Source organism: Equus quagga, chromosome 5 (genome assembly GCF_021613505.1).
Source record: "Equus quagga isolate Etosha38 chromosome 5, UCLA_HA_Equagga_1.0, whole genome shotgun sequence".
Classification (NCBI taxonomy): domain Eukaryota; kingdom Metazoa; phylum Chordata; class Mammalia; order Perissodactyla; family Equidae; genus Equus; species Equus quagga.
Window position 1 is genome coordinate 39,585,639 of NC_060271.1, and position 22,420 is coordinate 39,608,058.

The 22,420-nt window shown below is 59.5% G+C and overlaps 1 protein-coding gene across 3 annotated transcripts in view; it reads right to left on the bottom strand.

Annotated features, from left to right (window-relative positions):
• The window catches only part of TNFRSF1B (TNF receptor superfamily member 1B), a 33,611-nt gene extending 13,300 nt beyond the window's left edge, over positions 1-20,311 (bottom strand). For all 3 annotated transcript variants that reach the window (XM_046662704.1, XM_046662703.1, XM_046662701.1), the window contains exons 1-5: positions 20,148-20,311; positions 3,245-3,344; positions 1,396-1,524; positions 753-902; positions 187-280 (exon numbers count right to left, since the gene is read on the bottom strand). In XM_046662704.1, coding sequence (XP_046518660.1) covers positions 187-280; positions 753-902; positions 1,396-1,524; positions 3,245-3,344; positions 20,148-20,225 — 551 coding nt within the window. In that variant the 5' untranslated portion in view covers positions 20,226-20,311. The remainder of the gene's footprint in view (positions 1-186; positions 281-752; positions 903-1,395; positions 1,525-3,244; positions 3,345-20,147) is intronic.
• Between the last annotated feature and the right edge of the window lie 2,109 nt (positions 20,312-22,420).

Below are 22,420 nucleotides of genomic sequence, written 5' to 3' on the forward strand. Positions count from 1 at the left end.
TGTCCTGGGGGCCACCGGCAGATAAACCGGCCCTGGCGTTGAACCGGGCTCAGCAATGCCTCCACCCAAGGGAGCAAACGGGGGCCTCCAGGCCCCATGGCCCAGCCGCTCTGTGCTCCAGACCCCAGAGTCACTCAGGGACAGCCCCTCCCTGCTCCCCTAGAACCAGGGGACCCAGCCACTCACTTCCGGTGGGGCCTGCAAGTATCTGTGGACGACGTCCTGTCGGAGAACGTCCCTGGGGCACAGGCAGCACACACCACGTTTGATGTCGCAGTTCCTTCAAGGAAAAATTGGAAGCTGTCACCAGCTCAAACACTCTGTGGACCAGGTAGGCCTTGACACTGGAGCCCCGGGGGACATCTGAGGGGCCCACAGACCTCTGTCTGCACCTCTACCCCTAAATACACACACGCACGCACGCGCGCACACACACACACACACACAGAGCTGGGCGGTGTTTGTCTTTAACCAATTCGAGTGACTTCCTGGTCTCCAGGGTCACATGGGTTCATCTTCCTGTGGCATGACCTGATGTTCCAGTAGCTTAGGGCTTAATCTGATCCATCTCTGGACCCCCAGGGCCTAGCACACAGCAGGTGCCTAACTAGGAGCCTGAAGGAAAGAACGAATGAGGGAAGTGGGCACAGATGGATGGCTACCACGTTTCCAGGCTGGGCTGATGGGTTGATACTGCAAAGGAAAGGCCCAAGGGGGTCCCCAAGGACCTCTGGCCCTCGCCCCACACATACCTGGCTTGGCCACGCCGAAGCCGGGCGGGCACTTGCGCAGCAGCCCGCAGACCTGGCACCCCTCCTGCCTTGGAAGTATGCAGTACCTGCCCGGCTCGCAGGTGCAGATGCGATTCTGCTTCAAAGTACAGGTTTGAGTTTCCACTTGGCCTAGAGGAGTGAGAGGGTGGCCCAGGGTCATTCGTGCCTTCACCGGCCCTGCCCATGGCCACCCCTACTCTGCCCTCCCAGCCACCCACCGCCCACAGAGAGCTCTGATCTCCCTCAGGCTGGCGGATCCCCTCTGCAGGGGGCAAAAAGAACACTGGCCAGGGAGTCCCAAGGCCTGCGGTCCTGCTCCAGCTCCATCCCAGCATGAGCGAGCAGGCCTACTCTCTGAGGCACGACTTCCTGGACTCTAAAGTGGGCAGTCTTCGTGCTGCGGCCCTGGGCCTGCCTGTCCCATGGGCCATGTGCAAGGATTCAGTGAGACAGAGGATGGAAGAGCCATGGATAAACAGTAAAGGGCTGTACCCATGAACCTCATGCTCTGGGCATAACAACTGGTCTGGAGTGATCCCAGCCAGCTTTCAGCCAAATGGCCTGAAGCGCCTGGTGGCCAGGGGCGGATGCTGGGGACCACCCCCTCTCTGGGCCTACTCACCGGTGCTGCAGCGGGAGCCACAGCTCAGGCACTCGGGGAGCCAGTTCCAGAGCTGGGTGTATGTGCTGTCCTCGCAGGGGACACACACCGTATCTGAGGTCTCGTTGCAGAAACTTTTTGCGCGGCAGCCTGAGAAAACAAAGGCCAGAAGTCTCAGTGAGGTGGGGCTTCTGCCAGGACCCTGGGCTCATCCACTGTTCCCCAGAGCCCCAGAGTTCTGAAGCCTAGGTGGGAAGGCCCATTGATGGAGGTGCAAGTCCTCCATCGACTCATCTCATATCTAACATGAGCCAGCTGCCATTCCATTTCTGAACCCCCAGTGCTCATAAAACATCTTCCCCTCTGCTCTTTCCAGATGCCTGGAATTCCACTATTGGACTTTGCCTATTACTAGTCAATAATACTTTAGTGAGAACTAGTTTGCCAGTTCTTTTCTTCTTTAGAGTTGGGTAAAATTCTCCACCTGGGGGTATGAACTCAAGGAGAAAAAGGTAGTAGGAATGTAGTCCCTGGGGGACTCCTGAAGGCCTGGAGAGAAGGCACGCCAGGGAGTGGGAGAATGCCCACGGCATATCTTTAGGAAGTTTCCCTTCTGAGCCCTGCCCCCATTCCTAAACTGCCAAAGTCACTGCTCTGTTAATCTAGTAACTTCTTAGAGACTCTGCCAGTTACCAGAAGAAAGAAGAGTCCCTTCCCCTGGGGTCCCTTACAATGGCTGTGGGAGGTGAGAGGTACACATGGGCCTGCACACATCTCAGACTAATGCTCAGAGCCCTCCAGTGGATCTGGATCCTGCAGAATAAAAGTCAAGCTCCTCACCATGGTCCCTGCTCGCTTACTTACTTACTCACTCTGGGCCACACACTAGCCTCACTGTTTCCCAAGTTCACCAAATAGGCCCCCACCTCAGGGCCTTTGCATCTGCTGTTGTTCCCACCTGGCGTGCTGTTCCCTATATATGTGCATGACTCACTGCCTCACCTCTTGCATGTCTCTGCCCAAGTGTCAGCAACTCAGATAGGCCTTCCTGACCACGCTGCATAAAGCAGCGTGTCCTACTCCATCTGTCTCCACCTGTCTTACTCTGCCTCATTTTCTTCACTGCACTTACTCTCTGACCTCTCGGCTCATCTATTTCCTCTGCTGGTTTATCTGTCGGTCCCTCTATTAGAACGTAAAATCCACGAGGGTGAGGATTTTGTCTGCCCTGCTCTCTGTTGTATTCCTAGCACTTAGAACAGCGTCTGGCACACAGCAGATGCTTTATAAATAATATAGGAATGAATGGTTAAATGAATGAATAGATGGATGGCAGCGGGAGTCGGGCCACCTGGCTGTCCCAACTGGGGCCAGGCCTCAGGTCCACCATCTGTGAAATAGGTAAGCATTCATTGACTCAGTCAAATATGTACTGAGCACCCACTATGTGCCAGGCATGGGGATTCAGTGGAGAGCAAGCCCACAGTGGTGGCAACAAAAGAGGAGTCAGGCCATGATTGCAGCGTGACAAGGGCTGCTGCCATGGGGGAAGCCAGGCGCACGGGAGCTCAGAGGAGGAACGAGACCTGGCCAGGCAGTGTAGGCAGGCTTCCTGAAGGAGGAGGACATCTAAGCTGAGGTTGAAAGGATAAATAGGAGTCATCCAGGGGAAAGAGTTTGGAAGTGCACCAGGAAGAGGGGACAGCATGTGCAAAGCCCCAAAAGCAAGAGGGAGCATGGGGCCAATTCATGGAACCAGAAGGAGTTCAGTAAGCTGCTCCCCCAACCTCTGTGCACACGCCCCCTCCAAGGCACCAGCCCCTAGCAACCCAGCCAGTCCGAGGGTTGGGTCCCAGCCGCTGCCCCTCACCGGGTGGACACTGGCTGCACCGCCTCTGGGCCCTCTCGTCGTAGTATTCTCTTGGCTGGCACAAGTTGCTGGGCTCCGGGACAGAGCGGGGAAACACCACCTGGAGTGGGAAGGAAGGACGCCATCAGCATGGCAACTGGCGGAGTCCGCCACGCCTGACGCCAAGATCCCCGTCCCCTGTCCTGTGAATGTGTGGCCCTCTCCCTGCTGAGGCCCTACTGATTGGGGACTTCTCCACGTGGAGCAGGTAGGAGTAGAAGGGAGAGGCCCTGGCTCCCTCCACCCCCGCCTCCTCCCCCATCTGTGGCACATGCCTGTCTGCAGGTGCGGGCACTGAGCAAGCTGGCTCCTCACAATCCACGGGGCGGATGTGGGGCCCTGAAGCTGCCCAGAAGGCAGGGGTCTCGGTCACAGAGAACCACAGTGCTCAGCACAAAGCCGCCCTCTAGGTAGGATGCCTTCCCTTCCCTCTTGCACCTGGGAATTGCCCCTTCGTCCTTCCAGCTGAGTGCTGCCTCCTCTGGGAAGCCCTCCCTCACTCCCCCAGGCTGATTCAGGTTCCTCTTCCTCTGGGCTCTCTCTGAACACTGGATATGGTCCCTTCTTATGATCATCTCATCATGCTGAAATGGGGTGCCTATTTGTCCTTCTCTCCCCGTGGGTGCACGTGTGTGCACATGCACACATGCACACACACACACACACACACACACCACACATCTGTAATGGAGAGGGCAGAAATGACGGCCTCGTCATCTCTAGACCCTCAGCCTCCAACGCAGGGCCCACAGCAGAGTTGGGGCCCGTAGAAGGCTATTTGTTGACGGCCGTGATGATGACAGTCACCATTTCTTGAGCACTTACAGGGTGCCAGGCACCGTTCTGAGGGCCCCAGGTACTCCAGTCAGTGGAGGCCGTTGCTCCCCACTCTGACCCCCTTTACCGGCAGGGCACTCCTCTCCCGCTGCCGGGGATGTTGCCTGATAGTGGCTCCCAGCCTCCAGGTTCCAGAACCCCCGAGGCTCAGGCTGCAGGGAGGGAGGCTCAAGTTGCCTTCCCCTCCCACTCCACAGCACCCCCAGCCTGCTCGCCCGCCCGGGAGTAGCCCGGGTGTCGGGAGCCATGCCTGCCAAAGCCTGAGGCAGCGGGGCCCTTGGCTGGCCCCTGCATCGAGGAAAGCGGACCTGGAAACCCAGCTGCCTTCCCGCTCAGCCTGGCAGGCAGCCCCAGACCCACCCGAGCTGCATGCAGCTCAGTGCTAATAGCTGGAAGCCATCAGGGGATGACCCCAAGGGGCTGGGGTTTCCTTCTGCGGAGCAATCTGTGACTTCTTGCCCCACGCACTTGCCTGAGCTGCCTCCTCCACCGGGAACAGACTGATGCTTCCTTTCACAAAATTTCATTTGTCCCTTCTGACAGCAGCTTCCCCCTGAAGGCTGCCCTGCCCGCACCCCTCCCTCAATAATCACTCGGACCCAGAATCCCAACCTTCCTCCATCAGGGTTCCTGGCACACGGGGCTGGACCCCCACCAGCTGGGCGCCCTATGAGGTTGTGCGCTGGGGGTGACTTCTTGCTATGACTCCAGAGCCTAGCATGTAGCAGGTGTCAGGGGTCGCTAATCTAAGCAGTGGCTTCTCTACAATGTCATTTCCTCGAGGGGCCTGACCTCAGCACCAGGGCCATGAAGCCCAAGTACAGGTGTCCCCACCGTGGCGGCCTGCCCCTGGAGCCCTGCCCCCACCCCAAGCCCAGGCACAGGCTCAGAGCCAGACCCCAGGAAGTTAGCTCTAGAGAGGTTGGGAGAGATGCAGGTGGCTCGGGAAGTGGGAACCATTCTGCATAGCACAGAGCCTAAAAATGTCAGTTCCATTCCCATCTGGACCATAAGCTTGCATGCCCATGGCTGGGCACACGTGTGCATGCACACACACACACACACACGATCCCAGTCCTCCTGCACCCCTGTTGGGTCCTGGAGCCAGGCGCCTGGACAGCAGCAGGGGTCCTCACAGATGGCTTGGGACTCATAGCCCGTGTCCAAAGCACCCTAGGGGCCTGTTATTAATGCTGACTCCCACCCCAACAAACGGGGCAGCAGCTCAGGGGGTGGGCCAGGAAGCTGTGCTGTTAAAAAAAGAAAAAGAAAAAGAAAACCTCCTGAAGTGCTTCTGGTGCCTCGCTGCTGAACCTCGCTGAGCATCTGGCACCCATGGACGGAGGCAGACGGCCGGGTGGGGGCACACGGAGGAGACCCAGCGATCAAAGGCTGGGGGCCCCCTAACCAGAGAGACCATACCTTCTGCTGTTCCCTTCACATGCACCATTCAACTGCGCATTAACTGTCCCCCCACAGGCCCCAAACAGGCCTTCCCTGCAGGCTGCTGCCGTGTGGCTTGCCTGCTCTGCCTACGCGCCCCAAGAGGCAGCTGCCCTCCCCTCAGAGAGCATCCCGGAGGGGGGGGGGGGGCGCACCTCCTTCCCTGCTACCCCCTGCCCCACAGGGCAGCTGGCACAGGACCCTGTGTCCCCCACCAGTACCTAGGGGAGCCCCTCACTCATGTGGGGCCTGAGAACCACAAAGCCGGGGCAGCTGTGGCAGGGGAGAGAAATCCCCCCACCGGCCCCAGGGCAGCCTCCTTTAGCCCAGCGGGACCTGCCCTGGCTGGGGGAGGATTTCCTGTCAGGCCCAAAGGGCCTGATGGGAAAGGGCCCTGCCATGGCCAAGTGGGGGCTCTCGCTCTACCCACAGGCCAGGGATTCCTGGACAAAGGCAGGCAGCTGGACCCCCACGGCCCCCAGGCCACTGCCCAGCAGCCGGCCTCCAGGGTCTCTTCCTGTCTGGATCTGGCCACAAATACCCTCCCCTCCACTTCCTCCTGCTGCCCTGTGAGGCTCCAGCCCTGAGCCGCTGGCAGCTGGCGAGGGGTCAGCCCTCCCTTGAGCAATCTCGAGGCCTGTTTATCCTCTTGGACAGAAAAAGAAAAAAACCCACGGCCCTGTCATGGCTAAACAATGAGGAACAGAAAGCCCCTGCGCAGAACGGGACAAAAGGTCACTCCCTCCATGGCAGCGCTCCTCGAGAAGGGTGGCCCGGACCCCAGCCCTGGGCGCTGGCCTCAGGCCAGCGCAGGGGCCGCGAGGGCCGGGGTCCCTGAAGGCCCCCAGAATGTGGCGAGCAGCCTCCGGGAAACGTGGGGCTATGGCAGCTTCCAGTCCCTTTGGCTGGCCTTGGGGAGGCTCAGATCTATCTATGCACCTCCCACCCACAGGGAGCTCTGACATTCTGAAATGAGGAAATAAATCGGACAGTACTCGATTCACCCAGCATGTTTAGCAGACTCAAGGTTTCAAAACACAGGGGCCCCAGGTGAAAATCTGGAAATCACTGATGAGCGTCGGTCACCCATCTAACAGGTGGGAAATCTGTGACGCCGTGCGAGGCGGGGCGGGGGGGGCGGGAGGAGGAGATAGATGATGGATGGACAGATGAGAGATAGACAGCAAGTCAGAGAGAGAGAGAGAGAGGTAGGTAGGTAAGAGAGGAGGAGAGGAGGAGAGATGAAAGGAGGGAGGGAGGGAGGACCCATCTGACATCCAATGTGTGAGGCAGGTCTGACTGTGCCCATTTCACAGATGAGGAGGTGGAGATGGAAAGAGGCAAAGCCACCTCCCGGGGTCTCCAAAGGCTCTGGGCCATTCCAGGGCTGGCTGGCGGCAGGCTAACGGAGGACTGTGCTCAAGGAGGCCATGGGGGCCCAGCTCTCACCCACCGCAGGCCTTGGAGCTGCCTCACAGCCCCATTTCCTCTCCTCAGCACTGGGCTCCCCCCTCCCAGGACAGGAGGAACCCGCAGTCCGGAGGAGCTAGCACCTACTGTCTCCCAGGAGCGGCTGTGTGCTAGACGCACCGTCTGGGACGGTCTCCCCCCACTTCACAGATGCTCAGAGACGCGAAGCGACGTGCCCAAGGCCACACTGGACCAGCTGTAGGCCTTGCCATCCCCGTCCTGCCGCCCTTCTCTTTGGGGCCCAAGCTTCCCTTTCCCCTCGACACAGACCCAGCACCCCTGTCCACCAGGGGGTCTCCATCCTGCTCCAGGTTCTCAGCTTTGGCCCTTCAGGGAGGAAGGAAAACAATGGGATATTCGTTAAGCACCTACTATGTGCCAGGCCAGGCACCTTATAGAAGCCCACTTCCCCTGAAAAAGCTGGTGGGCGTGTGCCCATTTCACAGCGCAAGGAGATCAAGGCACTTGTCTGAGGTCATCCAGGAAGGAGGAGGTGGCCCTTGGATGTGACTCTTGCCCTGATCCCACTGGGGGATCTTTGGTCCCCTACTCGGGACAGCTGAAGGAGCCAGATGCAGGGATCCACCATCTGCCTTCGTCCTTGAGTCACTGCCATGCCACCAGCCCCCTCCAGCCACCTCCACACCGAGCAGTGACCGGAGTACTGACTCACATGGGCACACATGCTCTCTCTTACACACACACACACACACACACACACACACACCCCAATGCAGGGAACCCTCTTGGCCTCAGGCCATGATGCTCTGACCTCAGCTCTGACCTGGTTCACCAGGTGGCCACCCAGGAGCCTTAGAACGAACCCGTCTTCTGCAGCAGCCGGGGACACTCAGTACCTGGGCCCTGGCTCTGCCCAGAACTGCATGAGTCACCGGGCTCCTGAGAGGCCCATCCTTGGCTGGCAGCCCCTCAGCAGGCAGGGGCAGGGGCAGCACAGGCTCAAAGGAGGAGTCTGCGAGTAGGGAAGCTGATTGGCAGCTGTGCCGAGTGCTGGAAGCATGTGTGGCAGCCAATGAAGACCGTGACAAGGCCCAGCACTGGGGGCAGGATTGAGGCACAGCAGCTCAGGGCGGGCAGGAACCTCAGACATCATCTCAGACGACCTTCCATTTAGTGGTGGAAAGTCAGGGGCAAAAGTGGAAACGTTCATTCATTCATTCAACAAACATACTGAGCACCTGCTGTTGTGGGTACCGGGCATACCGCATGGAACACATCCAAGTCCCTGCCTCGGGGGGCTGAGCTCTAGGGCAGGAGACACAGACATGCACAGGAGAAAGTGCGAGATGCTAGTAGAGAGGAGGAAAAAGGAAACGCAGGGTGGGGCCTGGACCACAGGGAGAACATGCTCAGTGTGCCTGCGCGCAGCCAGGAGGCCAGGGCAGCTGGGCCACCGTGGGCGAGGGGGAGGGTCCTGGAGACCAAAACAGCAGCAGCACCTTCTCCTCAAAGCTTCTCCAAGCCAAGCATCGCGCAGAGCTGTCAACACGCGTCACTGTCTCTCTGAGCCCTCGTCCCTGCATGGCGAGGTGGTACCGTCATTAACCCCAAGTCACAGAGGAGAAGCCTGAGACTCAGAGAGGTCTCACCTCCAGCCCTGTTTCTTCCCTAGCATCAAGCTGAGGCCTGTGTCTCCGTCACCCCAGGAAGACTGGATTTCAACGCCTGGGCCCACCCGAATGTCTTCCCTCCCCCACTCAGGCACCCCCTCTACTGTGGGCCGTAACGACTTCTCTGTGCCTCAGTTTCCTCATCTGTAAAATGACAGCATGGGCCTGGTTGATGTTCTAAGCCCTTTCCAGCTCTGGCTTCTTAAAGACGGGTGTCAAAAAGCTCAGCCTCTCCCAAGACCTCAGAAGTACTGGGTAGGTGGCTGGCCCACCCACATGTGTGGTGGAAAAAGTGAACGAGCTGGGAGATGGGAGATGGGGGCTGGGGCTTGAGGCAGGGCTGAGGGGGGTGGTACAGGGTAGGGCTTCCACATCCTAGCCTCTGCCCCTCGTCCCCTTTCCCAAGGTGAGGGCAGCCTGAGCAGGTGGCCTCTGGGAGGAAAGGTCAGAGGGGTCTGCCCTCCCAGGCCCACCGGACACCTGGCATCAGAGGAGCAGCACCAGACTTTGGTTAGAGGGCAGGTACACACGCTGGTTCTGGGGGACTTGGGGACGTCACTTACTCTCTCTGTAAATGGTAACATACGCCTTGCCCCGCCTCCTCCTCGGGCTCCACTGGACGGAACCAAACCATAGAACTGGGCTCTTTCTGCCTGGGTTTCAGCTGAGAACAGGCAAGGTGAGGACGAGACCCTGGGTGGCAAGCTGCCGGGTTCAGGTGAGGCGCTGGATGGCCATGTGCAGCTGGCACAGGAGCGGCTTCCCTCCCACCTGGGGGGCAAGTGTGGGGAAGCTGGCCTATGACTCTTGGTGTTCCGAGGTCACCCACAGGCTGGCCCCAGCTCCAATCCTCAAGAAGCCTAAAGTCAGGAGACCACGGCGGGCCAGCGGCTGTGACAGTGGAGTGCGGGCCCTGTTGGGACAGAGGGAGGGGGAGATTCCCACAGGCCAGATGGGAGCTTCCTAGGAGAGTGGCCTTGGGTGGTCTCAAAGGGACTTTACTCAGGAGAAATACCTGGAGGGGTGATGGGACCCCAAAATAAAGAGTCTGGGTGAGTGGCCCAAATCTAGGGGCTAGAGGGCACTTCAGTGGCCAGAAGACACAGTGTCCAGCATAAGGGACAGCAACGTGGCTGAGAGTCCCTGAAAGAAAGAGGCTTGAGGCCTGGCAGGGGCAAGGCTGCCAGCCAGACAGGACTGACCTGGTGAGTCACGCATGACCTTTCCGCCCCCTGCTCCTCCCTTCCCTGCGCTCTCCCCACCCTCCCCCAGGATCAGAAACCGCAGCTAGCGGCTGGGCTGGGGGAAGGAGACGAGCTCAGACGGGGACCTCACCAGGGCCATCAGCCAGCGAGGGGTGGAGGCAGGCGGCCAAGCAGGTCTCTCAGCTTCTGGAACGCCGGTCAGCTCTCGGGGAACTGGGCAACCCGCACCAGCTGACCTCCTGCCTTCCACTCCCAGCCTGAGACCCTGCACGTCCCCCAAGGTGGGGCCTCGGTCCTTCTCCTATTTATAAATAGACAGTGAGAGAGAGGAAGGCAAAGAGGGGCAGGGGGGGAAGGAGGAAGAAGTCGCCGCCACCAAGACGGTGACATGGGAAAGCACTAAGCCTGGGGAGCCCTCTGCTCTTCCTGCCCCCATGAGCACAGCACCTTTGGGGTCTTCAAGGCTTTTTCATTTTCTGGAGACCCCCCCCTCCTTAGATGCCAGTGCCCAGCACCCCAGGGCAGGAGTTCTGCTGAAGGAGGCCACAGGGAGAAGCCTTTTCTCAGAGCCAGAAAGACTGACAGAGACTGTCCAGAGCCAGGAGGAGCACCCAGTGTGTGCAGACACAGTGCTGGGCACTCGCTCGCTCACATGCACTCTCCTACAATGAGGTCCGTAACACCTCATTTTCGAGATGCAGAAACAGAGGCTTGCAAAGATTCAATACTGTATCCAAGGCCACGCAGCCAGTGAGCGTCAGACAGGAACTAGTCACAGCTGCATTGCCTCTATGTCCTCAGACAGCTTTATACCCTGTGATCTTGTCCTGCCCCCTTACTTTACAGAGGAGGGGCCCAGAGAGGGAGAGGCACTCCTCTGAGAACATACAGTGAGCAAGGTGCGAGTGGGTTCATTGACTCTCCCAAGCAAAAGGGACTCCAGGGTCCCAGGGGCAGACGCCGCAGCTGTGGGGAGGGGCAGGGGCGTCAGTCCAAGGACCAACCCAGGGACCCCCTCACAGGAGGAAACTGTCTTCAAGCAATAGAGAAACCACATCATTTGCATGGCAGGTCTCCGGGGCCCCGGGGTGTGGTGGGGTGCAGCCACAACAGGCCCGGCCGATGCAGCGACGGCACCGGGCAGGCGTCACGGAGAGGAACAGCATCTGCGTCAGGAAGGACCAACCACATCACAGGCAGTGGCCCAGGGGTGACACATCCCACTCCCGGCCTACTGCCTGTGATGTCGCTTTAGAAGTGAGCTGGGGGCAGACAGGAAGCCCGGGCTGCTATCTGGTTCTCGGGGCCAAGTGCTAAGTGCCAGGGTGCCAAGGTGCCTGGGTGTGGTGCCTGTCCCAAAGGAGCCCTTAGTCTAGCTGCAGAGAAGACCCCCAGCCTTCCATCCCCCCACCGCAGCCTGTCGACATCGCCCCCTCAATCCCGGCCATGGAGCCGCTCCCCTCACCCTCTGCATCTTTCGCCAGCTACAGCCTCCTCACTCTCGGTCCCCAGCCTCATGTTCCTTTCCAAATGGGCTGGAAGCCAACTTCCTACATCCAAGTCTGGCCTTGCTTAAAAGCTTCCATTGACTCTAATGCCCTCAGGCCTGAGCTCAATGTCCTCAGCTCGGGGCCTGCTGCCCGTCTCACACCTGACATGACGGTCACCCATCACCGCCTCATCAGAGCAGCACGGCTCCCTCACCCTCCTCCACGCCTTTACCCCTGCTGTTCCCTCTGTCCAAATGCCCTGAGCCCCCCAGGCTCCCCTTGCAGGGCTAGCTCCTCAATATCTAGAGTCTTCTCTACTATCATCTCAAGGAAACCTTCTCTGAACCCCAAGACAGGGTCAGAGGTCCCTCCAGGGGGCTCCAGTGACAAGCCGGACATATCTCTGTACTGCCCAGACCACTTTTCAGTTAATTATTTGTTTCCCTGTATTCTCCCTCTGCACACTCTAGTGTGAGCTCTGAGCCAGACACCCGGGTTTTCAGCCCAGTTCTGCCATTCACCAGCCTCAGTTTTGTCACCTATAAAATGGGGACAAAAATAGTGCCCACCTCATAGGCTTGTTATGATTCAGAGCCACCGAACGTAGAATACTGGGTCGTTCGCCAGGCCGGCAGCGAGAGCCGAGCGTTGCTCGTCAGGTTATTACTCATCCCTCTCTGCCCAGCCCAGGGCCTGGCCCACAGCAGGTGCCTAACAGATGCTCAACTGTTTAACTGAAGCCCCAAGTTTTAATTTTCAATTAGTTGAAATGAGTTGGGGCCAGCAGGAAACTGGGCAGGAAATGGGCTTATCAAGAGAGGGGAGGTGTCCCCAGTGGGGAGACACTGAGTGCAGCTTAGGCCAGAGGCCCTCCGGGCCACCGCGATTACATCTGGGTGGTGGTTTAAGTGCAGAGCTTGGCGCCCCACCGTCTGGGGTGCAATCTTGGCTCTGCCTCCTGCGAGCTGAGAGCGGAACCGTAGCTTAACCTCTGTCCTCAATGGCCTCTCCTATAAAAAGGGGACAAGAATGGGCCCCCCACACCAGGGGAGCTCTGAGGACTGAAGGCACTTGGTGCGTGTAACGCATTAGATTCCCGCCTGCCACCCCCGAAGCACCCCCGGAGGTCAGTCCCAGCCCTCGGTTCATTGCACTCTCCCAGCATCTCCCAGTCCCCATGGGAAGTGACAGAGACGGGCACTTTAATCCCTACCTCAGCACTGAGGAAACCCAGAGCACAGTGACAACCTGCTCTGGATGCAGTCAGACAGGTCCCCGGGAATCCCAGCTTGCTGCCAGTGCGGGCTTTTCACATCTGCCCCCTAAGATGAGCGGGCCAGCCCTGCCCAGCCTCAGGCCCACCCCATCAGTGCCTGGGGCCGCTGAGGTCAGCCTGTGGCTGACCACGAGAGCTCCAGGACCACAGAGGCTGACGCTGACCAGAATCAGGTCACCCGGCCTAGGCAGGGGCCAGAGGGGTCTCCCATCCCTCTTCCTTCTGAGAGCCTCTGTCCCCACCTGAGCTCTTTGGTCCCGTCCAGACGATCGGAGCCGCCAGTGGCAGGCTCACCTGGGGCAAGCCGGACCTGGAGCCTCTGCGAGTGGCGGACAGGAGCCAGGCCGGGGGTCAGCAGGAGGAGGGGCAGGCAGGGGTGTCCAGGATGCTGGTGGGGGTCCCTCTAACGAAAGCGCAGTGCTGGGAGCCCTTCCCCGGGGAATCACTGTAAAGTCCAGACCTGGGCCCTCTGAGTGGGGCCATGTGGCAGCCAGAGCTGCACTCCGCACCCCCCCCCCCCCCCAGCCACCACCTCCCCTCCCCAACCCCCCAGGCTAACACCTGGGGCCAAAGGACCCTAAAGCAGGTGTGGGCGGGGTCCTCGAGGATCTCAACTTCCACCTGGGGCAGCTGAGGTTCAGAGAAGAGAAGGAAGCAGCCAGGCCCTCCCGAGCTGGAGTCCAAGCCAGGACCAGGCCTCAGACCCCCGACTCCCAGCCCCATGCTCGGGTCCCTTGCACAGCCTCTGGCATCTCTCCTGGAGAAGGCCTTCCACTGATGGCTGGAAGACATCCCCGCGCAGCCCGCCTGCCCCAAACCCCTTCCCGCTGCCCACTCCCCCTCGGACCCACTCAGTTCCCTGAACCTGCAGCCACAGCAGCCATACCTACTGCAGGGCCAAGCTCAGACCGAAACAGACAGGTGGGCCACTGTCTGGACAGCAAACACAAACAAACAAAACCCCCTGGGGATTTCTGCCCCGTCTCTGGTCAGAGCGGCTGGTCGGCCCAGGCTCCGAAGCTGGGTACAAAGCTGTGGCTTGCTGGCCTCTCGAGGGCCCTGTGCTCTCGAGGTCATTCAGCGCTGCCAGTCTGCCCCACACGTGCCCACTCCGTGTCTGCTACCAAGAGTGGGAGGGCAGCTGGCACCTGGGGCCTGGGAAGCGGGGTCTGCAGCCTCGCTCTTCACATGCAACACGTAGAGTGAATGAGCTGGCTAACGGGCCTCCTGTTCTAGTGACAGCATCAACAAGCTAGTGACCATAAAGCTCCACAGATGACACTGGGATGGAGCCTGCTCCACCCTCCTCCTTGGCAAAGATCCGGAGGCTCAGAGAGGCAGGGCGCTGTGTCACAGTGAACAGGACAGCAAGGCAGAGACAAGACCAGAGCTGGAGTCTGGGGCCCTGGCCAGCTGCCACCCAGCCCCAGACTCCCCCCAGCACGGCTCAGACTTGGGGAAGAAGGAAATCTACTCCTCCGAACCCCAGTCGGTAAGCAGACACTTCCTCTCCGGTGTGCACCCTGAGTGCCCCAAACCACAGTGATGTCACCTCCTTCACCCGTGACCTCACAGCACGCCACGGTTCTTCAAGGAAACATCCTTCCCCACTCAAGGCTTCCTTGAACCTGTGGGCTCCCAGACAGCAGGCCCTGCCGTGGATGCCCACAGCACGGACCCTCCCACAGTCAGGGGCCCCAGACGGGCTGGCTTCTGATCTTACAAGGTGCTGCGTAGGCACTAAGGGGCAGGGAGGCGGGAACCCAGGAACGCTGCTCCGCCTGAGGGGTCTGCATCTTGTCTTGGATGCAAGCTGACAGATAGCCAGGAATTTTTGATGCTACTGGGGCCTGAGTCAAAGAAATAATTCCAGCCAAAGCGAGCAGGATTGAGGTCAGCAAGGAGAGAGACTAGGAAGCGACGATATTCATGGTGGGGACTGCTGGACTCTCCTTCCCAGGAAAGTTTGTAGACCCCCTCATCCCCCAATCTGTGGTCTTTGTCAAGCATACTGAAAGCTGACATTTCTCAACATTCCGGGAGAGCACTGGGATCAATCCTGTTAGGTTTTATAGATAGGGGTGCTTAGGCCTAGAGAGGTTAAGTAACCTGAGCAAGGTCACACAGTGAGCCAGTGACGGTGCTTGCATGGGAACACTGGTTTCCTGACACCCAGTGCACTGCTCCTTCCTTGGAGCCTTGCTGTCTTGGAAGTCACTTCACGGGCTGTCAGAGGCCGGGGAACGGACAGCACGACCTCAGAAGAGCCTCCACAGGGCTTCTCCTCCTCAGGGTCACAGATAAACAGAAGCTTCAGCATCACAGAGGTGGGAGATGGGAGAGATTTTAGAGACAGCCTGGCAGCAGCCCACACCCATCTCGCAGGGGGAAAGCTGAGGCGTTTGCATCCCTCTCCCAAAGAGGCCACGAGACCCTCTGTGCCACGCCAAACGTATTCCTCGCCCACCCTCAAACGACCTACAGCCTGGCACTCGCTGAAAGCAAGGGGCAGACTTCCTGACCCGGCCACTTCGCCACATGCTGGGGTCCTAAGGTCAGGTAGTTGGGTGGGTGGTGTGAGACGCCCCGCAAGGGGGCAGCGGGGCAGGAAGCAGAGCCGGGAAAAGGGGCAGGAAGGAAGTTGTTCACAGACATCGGGCAGGAGCTCTGGGCAACTGGAGTTCTGCCACCCTCACCATGGGGGCCCCCAGCCCGGGGACGGAGAATCTGACTCCACAGTGGCCCGTGCCTCAGCCTGAGCATTGCCCCATGACCAGAGTCCGGTCAGACCCCACAAAGCCACGGACGCTCGAATAGCCACCAGCAGGCTGCCCAACCTATAAAGCACGTTTACTCCTGACAACCAGCCAGCATGGCGGGGACCATTCCCATTTTATAGACGGGAACACTGAGGCTTCCAGAGATTAAAAGACTCGCCAAGGTCACACAGCCTGTAAACAGCAAAGTAAGGATTTGAGCCAGGGTCTGTCCGATGCTGAGCCCCGGGCCTTTCCCCTAAATCATCAGTGCTGCTTCCCTGCGGCCCGGCAGAGTGTCCGGAACTGGGAGCCACAGCGTCTCCACTTTGTTCCTGTTCCCTGCTAGCACCCCCTCCCCACCCTCACCCCAAGCTTCCCTCCCTGCCTTCTTCCGGGCAAGTCACATGCCTCCTGGGCCCTGAGTCACTGCCAGTGGGTGGCCCCGTCACGAGCCAGGTGGGGATGTGGTGGGGGGAACACACCATCCTCAGCAGACCCAGTGCAGCAGGCAGACGAGCCCAGAGAGACAGCTCGAGAGAGAGAGACGAACTGCAACCCAGCCCTGCCACCCCTGGCTTTTCAAACCCTTCTGAATCATCCACGAAACCGGGTGCTTATAAAGGTCAGATGGGTATTTTTGGACAGTCAATATTTTTCAGCACCTACTCCCTACCAGGCAGTGTTCTACACCTGGGTTTTCAACCAGGGGCAACTTCCCCCCCAGGGGACATCTGGCAATATCTGGAGACATTTCTAATTGTCGCGACGGAAGGGGCGATGCTCCTAGCATCTAGTGGGGAGAGGCCAGGGACGCTGCTGGACATCCCACAACACCCAGGACGGCCCCCACAACACCTCTGCGGCCCAGGGGTCAAGAGTGCTGAGAAGAAGACACCGTGTTCTAGGCTCTGAGCCTCTAGCAGCGGACAAGCCCACGCCCTCATCGTGCGGACCTTCTAGTGGGAAGACACAACAAAAGTGAAAGGAATATAATGGGTCATGAGAGTTATGCAGGAAAACAAAACAGGTCAAAGCAGTGAGAGCCCTGGTGGGGAGCTTTTATAGGCAGGATGGTCAGAGAAGGCCTCTCTGAGAAGAGTCCGTTTGAGCAGAGGAAGTGAGGGGATGAGACCAGGGGATATCAGAGGGAGGAGCCTTCAAGGTGAAGGGGAAAGCTAGTGCAAAGGCCCTGATGCACGCATTGGGAGGCATGTTTGAAGAACAGAGAAGCAGTCAGCATGGCATAAAACTGAGAACTAAGCTGATGTGCGGCGTTGGATATAAAACGCATACGCACACACACACCATGGTTGGCATCAAAACTCTTCCCCCCCCCCCCCCCCCCCCACACACACACAACCTTCCTGGCTACTCCTCTAGGAAGCCTTGGATAGTCAGGGCCACCCAATGTTTCCCAGCCCCGGGAGGGCCAGCGCTCCAGGAGCCACTGGGTCAGCCTCAGGATGACAGGGAGGACCATTCTGACACAAGAGGGCCAGGCAGGTTCTCAGCCTTATCTGCTCCCACGTCTTTCACACCCACTGGGCCCGGTGAGGAGCGCAAGGTGGGAAGCACTCTCCACGTCCACAGAGGGGAACACAAGGCTCAGTCACTTGGCCCAGGTGACAAGTGCAGTTAGGGGCACAGGCCAGGTCTGTGACCATTGGCAGTGTGGCTCCTGGAGGTCTGGAGCCGAGTCATGGTCATTTTGGGGTCCCCAGAGGCCAGCACTGGGCTGGACTTGGAGGTGGTGTCCGCGAATGTTGGGGAAATGAATGGATGAATGACACTGCCTCAAGGTGCCTGGCCACCTGCCCACTGCCCCCTGCAGTGCCTGACCACCAGGCCACATCCTCAGTGAGCACACAGCTTCCCCTCTGGGCTGTCAGGCAGAGGGCAAAGGGACATCTCAGGACAGCAGCTGTCCTGATCACCTATCTCCACTCCACTGGCCAACGTCCCCAGGCCAGCCTGGGAGCCCGCAATCTCTCCCCAACCCGAGCAGGCCCTGGGTAATGAGGAGGCAAACGGCAGCCCCTCAGCCTCAAGACTTCCCGGGGCAGACAGACCAGACCCAGCAGGGAGGGATCCCGTTGTCCCCTCCCCAGCAAAGCCAGACTGCTGTGCCCTGCCCGTTCCCACGGGAGGGCACCAAGTGCTCGCCTATCTGCCAGCTGTACTGGCATTTCCTTGTCGAAGACCAGACGAATGAAGGATGCTCGCCACTCCAGCCAGCAAACACAGCTTTTAAAGCAGACAAAAGCCCTGATGGAGAAGGAGTCAGCCACACCTGCAGCCAGCTCAGACTCCCTGGGCGATTTCTGCAAGTCAATCTAGTCACGGCCAACACTACCGAGCGCCCGCTGGGCGTGAGGGACCTGGCTGGGGGCGGGGTGGGTGCAGGGAGACAGGCAGGGGAAGGCATAGGGCAAAGAGCTTTGGAATCAGAGGGACCTGCATTGACATCCCCCCCCCACTAGCTCTGTAATCCTGGGAAGTGTCGAAGCCCCCTGAGCCTCCGTTTCCACATCTCTAAACGGGAACAGCCCACCCGCCTCTCAGGACTTGCTGTAAGGAAGGTTTCAGTGAGATTCTGGAGTGACGTCCCAGCACAGCGCCTGGCACTTGTAGGTTTGCAAAAAACGGCAGCTAATGTGCTGCTAATAATGAGGAGGAAGACCCCGCGGTCCCTGACCCCAAGGAACTTTCCATCTACCAAGGTGGATAACACGCAGCTAGACTAAGAAGCAGAATGCAGTCTGTCCTTGCCCGAGAGGAAGGGCTCTGAGCGTTCAAAGAACAGAAGATCAAGTCCAAGTGGGAGAAGGAGGAAAGCCTTTCCTGAAGGGAGTGGCATTTGCAAAGGCCCTGAGGACGGGGGTCAGGGGTGTGCCACGGAGAGGGGACAGCACAGGGCACACAGATACACGATGACCATGTGTCACAGGGTGAGGGGTACAGATGCAGAGCAGTGGCAGCAAGAACCCGGATACCTCACTCACTCCGGCCTGAGACACGTGTGGGCGTTTCTGCTTGGGCCACTGGGAGCCATGGGAGGCTTCCCAGGCAGGGAGAGAGGCGCTCCAACTTGTGGAGGGCCTCCCCAGCGACGCCACCAAAGAAGGTCAGTGGGAGAGGGGGCAGGGGCCAGGAGACCAGCTCATAGGCTGTGAAGACAAAACCTGGAGGAAGGAACCTGAGCTGACACGGGAGCGACGCAAGGGAAACCCCTCAAACGACTCCAGGACCCGGTCTGGTGTCCTGCAGAGAAGCCCTGCGCCTCCCCACCAGGGGCTCACGTGTCCCTAGAGTTCCCTGGGGCCAGATGATGCCCCTCGAGGCCTGAGTCTGTGCCAGGACCCTGCAGTCAGGCTGGGGACCACAGCTGTCGGGATCCACACTCGGCTCTCAGAGCTGGGACTCTCCTGACCAGAAGGCCACCGGGGGGCCTCCTGTTTCCAGGACAACCTCCGGGGCAGCCCTAGGACCCGCCTTGGCACCCACAGTGGGTGAATCAATTCTGGTCTGACAGCCTCCATCCTCCCTTCTCAAGAACTGGACACTAAAGATGTCCTGAACCTTGGCAAGTGAGTCACCTCACATTAGCAACAAGCCAATGTCACCTCCCACCTTCCTCCCCAGTCCAGATGTCCAGACGAGTCAGCACCCCACGCGTGGGGAAGAATAAGATCACGAGGAAGGGACGAAGGCACAGCTCCTCCCCAGCCACGGGGGCAAGGTGGGTGATGTCCCCTATGAAGGAAGAGCACCCCCATGCCCTTCCATGAAACACAAGGAGTTCTCTGAGCCTCAGTTTTCCTTCTCTGTAAAATGGGGTTACTCCATCTCACCAGACCCTGGAGACAGCCAAAAAAAGGCAAAGGAGGAGCGATCTCTTTGTAGAGTCCAGCTTGCCACTGTGGCGTGTGCACCTAATATCGAGTAACAGCTCTGGGGTCTCTGCCCTCTCCACCTTCCCGGAGCCTCTCAGAGACCTTGATAACACATCTGCCTTAATAACCAGTCCAGGAGGTCTCACTCATCTCCTCTGTCGCCAGAGCTCAGGCGCCGGCCTTTGGGGCGGTCAGCCCACGGTCACCTGAAGACACTGTCTCCTCCCCACTAGCCCAGAGCCCACCGAGAACAGGCACACCAGGTGGCTCCCGAGGAAGGGATCTCAGCAAAGGACAGCACGGAGGCAGCCACAGAAATAAGCTGACTGTGTCCTTATTAGGCGCTCACAGCACACCTGCCCCAGTGCTTTCAGACGCGCAGACCTAGTATTTCTCAGCAAGAGGAAAACGATAGCCCAGAGGAGGAGGAAGCCTTCTGGAGAGGGTGCCCGACATCGACAGTGGGGCAGCGTCCCAGGACGGACACCTGCCTGCCCCGCCGCGGGGTAACGGCGCGGCAACGGAGGGGTAACGGAGCTGGGGTCCAGGGTCTAGCTGGGATCCCCCCAGGGCCCGCCCGCCAGCCCCGAGAGCCCGGCCTGCGCTGGAGGAGGGACCGGGGTGCGCCCCGGGCCACGGGGGCCACAGTTCCGGGCCCCGGGGGCACGTCTGCTAAACCCAGGGTCCCAAGCGGCGAGCAGTGCGCGGCTGACCGGGCGCGGGGCGCGGTGCCGCGGGCGCTCCGAACCCCCACCCCTGTCCCGGAGCCCCGGGAGCGCGCGGTTGGGGCCCCCCGGGAATGGCGCGCCCCAGCCGGGTGGGCAGGAGGAGGCCTCCCGGGGACCGCGCGAGTCACCCACCTGGGCCGGCACGGCGCGCCCCGCGGCCCAGAGCTGCAGTCCGACGGCCAGCGCGGCCCAGAGAGCGGCGGGCGCCATGGTGCGGGCACTGCCGAGCGCCGGCGGGCCAGCAGTCCTGGCTCTCGCGCCTCCACCTCCTCCCGGGTCCTCTGCGCCGGGCGCCTCCGACTGAAAGCAAAAGCCGGCGAGCGCGGCGCCCAAGGGAGGCGGGGGCGGGGCCGGGCCGGGGCGGGGCCTGGCGGGGGCGGGGTCTGGCCGGCCTCCCGGACACGCCTCCTTCCCCGCTCCCGCCCCCCGAGCTGCCGGGCGCCCGGGCCCCGACTTGCACCCCGCAGGGCCGAGCCTGGGCCCAGCTCTGCCAACCCAGGGCTGGGTAGGTACCTCCAGCGCCGCCACGCCCAGCCCTCGGTGACCCCTCAATCTCCTTCTAACGCCCCGTCCCCTTCAAGTCACCCTTCCCAGTGGGAGGACAGGAGCCCCGCATTGGGGACAGGCTCCCACCAGGCCTGTGGCTGCCTCTAGACGTGCCCTGCGTCCACCTACCCCTCCCACCGCCCCCAGGCCCCCCACTCCCGTGGGGGTGGAGCACTAATTGGAAAAATATCCCACAAAGCTGACGCTAGCTCTGAGGGGATCACGGGGGTTCTAGATCATTCATGTAGACTCCAGAGCCAGACCACGGGGCTGAATCTCTGCGTTAACCTCACAGAGCTATTCCGAAGATTAAAAGATAGATAATACACATAATAATATATGTTATATATGTATGTATACTTACAAAGTATATATGTAACTTAATAAGCTCTGTGTGCGAATTAGCTGTTGTCACTATTATTCACTTGTTCATTTATCCTTACACGTTCTTCAGGCCCTTCTCAGAGTGAGCCAGACCCTGCCCTGCCCTCTTTCTTGAGCCCCCTGTCCAGGTGGCTGAGAAGCAAACAGAGGCCGGGGCAGAAAGCTGTCTGGGAAGCTGTGGGGGCCCCGGGGCCATGGCTTTCTTGGACATTCCATCGTGACTGAGCACCCACTCTAACTGCCATCTGCACCCCTTCTCTGAGTGCCAACCCTAACGCAGGGGCCAGCCCTGTGTGCCAGAACGTATTCCCCCAGCCCCGGGAGTCCTTGTCCCCAGCACACAGGGCATTTCTGAGGGGTGGAGTGGGCAAGGTGGCAGGAGCCTATTCTGTTCCCCTGTTCCCTCACTGCAGGCTGCCCCAAAAGATACAGGGACCCCTGCTCTGGGCCACCAACTCCCGTGTTGGAGACAGCAAGGATGGTGCTTCTAGGTGCTGAGAAACTAGGAAGTGACTCTTGGGGGATGGAAAATCCCACCTCTTGATCAGGAGACTGGAAATCACCTGGTTCCCATACGTCTGAGAGTTGGGCCATGCTGAGGGTGTGGCTAGCACAGTCCACAACCTTAACTCTGCAGAGAGGGCCGGCCGATAAAACCAGCAGGAAGATTTCCTCTGGTCCTTACGAGTCTCACCTGGAAGCAGTTTGGAGGGCTCCCTGTTCCATAAGAGAGAGCCAAAGGCCAGGAGTGGGGTGTCACCCGGTGAAAGGAGGGGCAAATGGTTCTCCTGGGATGTCCCTCACACACCTCAGTCCCAATGGGTCCCACTAACGCATTGTCTCCCATGGGTCCTCATCCCAGTGAATGGCACCGTCACCACTGAAACATGGGGGTCTTCCTGAGGTTCCGCCTCCCATTCTGACTCCGTCAGCTGGACTCCGAGAGGTGGGTGACAGCCAAGTCAGCAGAAAGCAAGCCCTCTGTCTAGTGATTCTATAAAGGGTATTTACTACAGATAAATTGGTTGTAAAGATGTTGGAGAAGTTAAAAAATCAGTTAGGAGAGGGGAGACGACCCTGAGATTAGCAACAATAAGAAGCCACCACCATCTCTGGGCTGGAGGTGGTGTTATCAGAGCCAGGAGCCAGAGCATCTGGGGGAATCTAGAACCATAGAGGGTACAGAGCCACCGCAGGTGACACCACATGAAGCAGAGAGGAGGGACATATCCTGGCCTCTCCCTTCCTCCCACTTTGCAATCACCCACCAAGCCGAACCCAAGACAGGAGCTATTTGGCAAGGGAACCTGGGAAATGTAGTTTGCAGGGTCAGCCCACTGGGATAGAGAGCAGAGCAGGGCTATGGCGGGGCCTGGGGCTGAGCACAGGCAGACAACCGGCGTGGGTCTAAGGAGAAAGTCAGGCTCCTTGTTCAACTTGCTTTGAAGACCTGTCCCTTCCCAGGCTCCTCCTGA